Source organism: Bison bison, unplaced genomic scaffold (genome assembly GCF_000754665.1).
Source record: "Bison bison bison isolate TAMUID 2011002044 unplaced genomic scaffold, Bison_UMD1.0 scf7180017864289, whole genome shotgun sequence".
NCBI lineage: Eukaryota > Metazoa > Chordata > Mammalia > Artiodactyla > Bovidae > Bison > Bison bison.
This window is the reverse complement of record NW_011494861.1, coordinates 1,529,617-1,534,227: the sequence shown is the minus strand read 5'-3', so window position 1 is coordinate 1,534,227 and position 4,611 is coordinate 1,529,617. Positions and strand designations below refer to the sequence as shown.

The 4,611-nt window shown below is 40.9% G+C and overlaps 1 protein-coding gene across 1 annotated transcript in view; it reads left to right on the top strand.

The window, feature by feature from the left end:
- Window positions 1-4,611, top strand: part of VPS13D (vacuolar protein sorting 13 homolog D (S. cerevisiae)) — a 274,572-nt gene that overhangs the window by 48,502 nt on the left and 221,459 nt on the right. Inside the window, exons 24-26 of the mRNA XM_010850181.1 lie at window positions 290-380; window positions 2,505-2,631; window positions 4,134-4,314. Coding sequence (XP_010848483.1) covers window positions 290-380; window positions 2,505-2,631; window positions 4,134-4,314 — 399 coding nt within the window. The remainder of the gene's footprint in view (window positions 1-289; window positions 381-2,504; window positions 2,632-4,133; window positions 4,315-4,611) is intronic.

Below are 4,611 nucleotides of genomic sequence, written 5' to 3'. Positions count from 1 at the left end.
AAAAAAAAAAAAAAAAAAAAAATTTAAAGAGAACAGACGAGGCAACCACAGAGAAGACACCACAGAACCTGGGTTTTAGATTGGCCAGTCAAGTTCTTTTCCTATCAGCTCTCTCCTCTTATGTGGTTTGACTGGCTAAGAAAAGTTGAAATGAATTTGGTATCAGTCGGACAAAAAGGTTTATCTTCAGCTTTCCCGAGACTTGTAGCATCTTTCTTGATGCCATTTGTCTGAAAGGTACCTTTTCCTCCGAGTAACATTCGCCTTGCCTTACCTCCTGTGTTCTTAGGTTCATTCGCTTTCTCTCGTGCTGAATAAGACCACCAGTGAGCTTGCCAAGGCGAATGTGTCCAAATTAGTGGCACACCTGGAAATGATTGGTAAGTGGAGAAAATCAGACTTGGGGAATCTGGGAAGAATTTGAACATCCTGCTCACAAATCTAATTGTCTTCACAGATGCTAAGTAAGGTGTGGCTCAGTGGCTGGGTTGTGGTTGCTGGTCTGGCCAGGACGGGTGGTGGTGGTTTCTAGATACTAGTTTATGGATCAGAATCATCTGCTAGAAATGTAGCTGTCTGGCACAGCTCCCTTCCCATCCCAAGACTCTGATTCTGTGGGTTGGGATGGGACCCTGGGGTCTATCTGAGTTTTAAAAAAGCTCTCTGGATGACTATATAATTTCTTTGTCTAAACTTTGGACATGTTGGAGCGTGAAAGGGGGCATTGTTAATAATTACAACTGGGAAAACGGCATATAACAGGGGCTGCCTCTGGGAAATCAGGCCATATGTTCACTCTGTTGCCATAATTGGGGGGAACCCCTAAGAGGGGGTGGGCTTCCCTGATAGCTCAGTTTGTAAAGAATTTGCCTGCAATACAGGAGACCCTGGTTTGATTGCTGGGTCAGGAAGATATGCTAGAGAAGGGATAGGCTACCCACTCCAGTATTCTTGGGCTTCCCTTGTGACTCAGTTGGTAAAGAATGCGCCTGCAATGCAGGAGACCTGGGTTCAATCCCTGGATTAGGAATATCCCCTGGCGAAGGGAACAGCTACCCACTCCAGTATTCTGGCCTGGAGAATTCCATGGACTGTATAGTCCATGGGGTCGCCAAGAGTTGGACATGACTGAGCGACTTTCACTTTACTGAGAGGGGGTGGTTTAAGCAGGGAGATATTGTAGCAAAGCTGGCATTCTTCCTAATGGGATGCAATAGGCTGTAATCCTTAGTAGAACACAAGTGAAGAGCTACGTTAAGCTCTAAAGTGGAGGAATTTACAAAGTGAGCATAAAATACTGCTCCTTCCTTAAGCAACTGGTGATAAAATAAGAAGACTACAAAGCTCAAATGTTGACTCTGTAGTAAAATAAGAATGTCTTTTGGGGAAATGATGAACTAAAATTGGTTTCATTCCTGGTATAAATTAATTTATAAAAGGCTCCTAGAAGAGATGAGTCCTTTGAATTGGGAGAAGCTTGGGTAGGATAAGTTTCCCTGGTGGCTCAGAGGGTAAAGTGTCTGCCTGCAATGTAGGAGACCTAGGTTTGATCCCTGGGTTGGGAAGATCCCCTGGAGAAGGAAATGGCAACCCACTCTGGTACTCTTGCCTGGAAAATCCCATGGATGGAGAAGCCTGGTAGGCTACAGTCCATGGAGTCGCAAAGAGTTGGACACAACTTCACTTTTCTGAGTGACTTCACTTTTTTGGGGGGGCGGGTGGGTATTTTTGTTAGAGGACATTCGGAACCAAAAATAAGTATGTGTCTTCATTGGGAGCAGAACTAGCCTGCCAAATACATACACCTCAGTCATTGTTTTGTTGTTAATTATGATGACAAAATTTGTTTTACATAAGCAACAGTTCAGAATATTCCTTTTCAGTATCTACCCGATGTTAAGAATGATTCATATAGGTTCATAGCCCAGGGGTGCATGTTTTAACATTTCCTCTTTCTTATGCCCACCTTCCAGGAGCTTCACTTGTGTAATATTGGAGTAGTTTCAAATCTGTGTCTTCAGTGTCTTATTTTATTAATGTCACCTTTTAATTAAATATCACTAAAACCCATTTAATACTGCCTAATACATCTCTGAGATTTTTTCCTTTATTCTTTTATCTATAGTATAAAATAGACCTTATGCTGTTTTGCTAATTCTAATTAGTGGTCTGATCTCAGAAGAGAGCATGTTTCTATCTGTATTTGTAAATATTTTATCCTTTAATTTATGTTTACCCTTAATTTCTTCCCCCTTATAAGTGTTAAAGTGTGATACTGTGGTATTATTTCAATCCCTTTGGACTTCTGCATTGAGGCTGTTGGAAATAGTGCATAAAATATCGTTCTGGGTGTGTTAAAATATGAATATTCACTTTTGACATTTCGTTTTATTAAATGATGTAAAGTCTGAGGCATGTGTATATCAATTTTTGTTTCAGGCAGAGTTAGGGTGTGTGACAGAAAAAAGACCATAAGAATGCATTCTGATTTTTAATCTTCCTAGAGGGAGACCTGGCCTTACAGGGAAGCATTGGGAGCCTATCTCTAAGTGACCTTACCTCGCATGGAGAGTTCTACCGAGAACGGTTCACTACAAGTGGAGAAGAAGCCCTCATCTTCCAGACTTTCAAGTAAAAACATCAAGCTTTTCCATCATGATGGTTTCCTGTTTCAAATTCTTGTCGGCTAAGCAATGAGGAAAAGTTTTAAAAAAACATAGCCTCTTATGTAGAATCAATTTGATCTAGTTGTGAGGAATCTTGATTTATATTCAAATGGATCTGCATTGAAGTGGGCTACTCAGGCTTTAAGAAATAAAGGGGGTATGGTTGAAATAATTGTGGTTATCATTATAGTCTGGTTTCACAGCAATGTGTTGTGTGACTTGAACAAGTCACTTAATCTCCTTGTATCCGTTTTTCTTTTGAAATAGTGAGGAGACTGTGTTAGATCAATTTCCATTTAGCTCTGAATGATCTGGGATGATTTCAGCCTGAGAAAGTTGTTGAAGATAATGGGTTTTAAATTGCATTAGGCATTTCTTCCAGTATAAATACAATCTGTATTCAGTTTTAAAATTTAGAAGGCATTTTTAGGCCTATGTAGTTATTAAAGAATAGTTTTCTCAGAAAACAGAAATTTTGCAAGGTGGTTTTTCAGCCTTTTGGAGAGCTGTCAGAATGTATGGATATTCATCTCTGCCCCCAAGTATTCTGGTCTGTGGTAGTGTTGTGTTCTTTTTTTTTTAATTATCCAAAGTGATTTTAATGTTCAACCAGAGTTGAGAAAAATGGTCCCTAAAGATGTCTAAGAAGTTTTTCTTTCATTTCCAGAGGGAGTATATCATACTCCTCTGAGAAGTTAGATTGATTTATTTGTATTGTTACCTACCACAGTGGCATGGTTCTTTAATAAATGAGATAATTAATGTAAAACTCTTAACTCTCTGCCTGGCAAAATAATAGTTGCTCAGCTAATATGAATTCCTTTCCCCAGTGACTATGTCTTGTATAATAACTTATTATTGTGGCATCATGTCCCATTAAAACCATTTGTAGAAGTTTTTTAATTTATCAGTGAATGTGGATGCTAAAACTCTTTGGACTGCATTTCACTGAAGTAAAAAGACTTCTTTCAGTTTCCAGAGACAGATTGCCTCAGGAGCATTGGTTCTGTTGCCTAATTTTCTTTACCAGTTGTTTCACAGTGTAGTTTTTGTTACCCCAAGTTGTCACAGTCTTTGCTAGAAGAGTGAGCAGGAATATTCACTTTTCCTTAAAGGCAGGGGCAAAGAGGCTCAGGTAAAAGGTCTGAACCACAGTGGCTTCTGAGTGAGTTCTGGAATCAGGAGTGATCGCAGCCCCAGACCTGTCCCTGTGTTTATAGCCCTGGCCGTCACACCAGACTTTTATTTAACATCCTCGACATGTGGTGGAAGCTTAGAAAGAAGGTAGTTATTGGAGTTTGCTTTCTAAAACCTGGTTGTGGATTTCCTTTTTTTTTTTTTCTGGGTTTCCATTTTAACAGTTAAAGCTGTTTCCTAGGGAAGCCCCTAAATGAACCCGAGTTTTCTTCAGACACTCATTTGCATCCTGCCGCTGTCTCTGAGTCACACTGCTGCCCTTCCTCCTAGGTATGGCCGGCCCGACCCTCTCCTCCGGCGGGAGCACGACGTCCGAGTGAGCCTCCAGATGGCGTCCGTGCAGTACGTGCACACCCAGCGCTTCCAGGCGGAGGTGGTGGCCTTCATCCAGCACTTCACGCAGCTGCAGGATGTGTTAGGGCGCCAGCGAGCTGCCATCGAGGGGCAGACGGTAGGTAGTGCCTGGATCCAAGACACTTCTCCAGTTTGACTCATCAGCAGAACTTTTAAATCTCTAGGGATAAAGCTGGAAAGTGTCACTGAGAAAAGTGAAGGTAATCAAGTAATCTTAAGCTTTACTAATGTACTCCATGTAGCTGATTAGCTACAGCAATCTTACTGTAATCGGAGAGCTTATATTCCTTGTTTCTTGCATCGTGTTTTAATTTCCTTTTAAAGTTTAGCTTTGGCTTGCTCTAAAAAAGATAAACAAGTTACTTCAGTGGTGATACTTCTCCTGGAAAGTGGT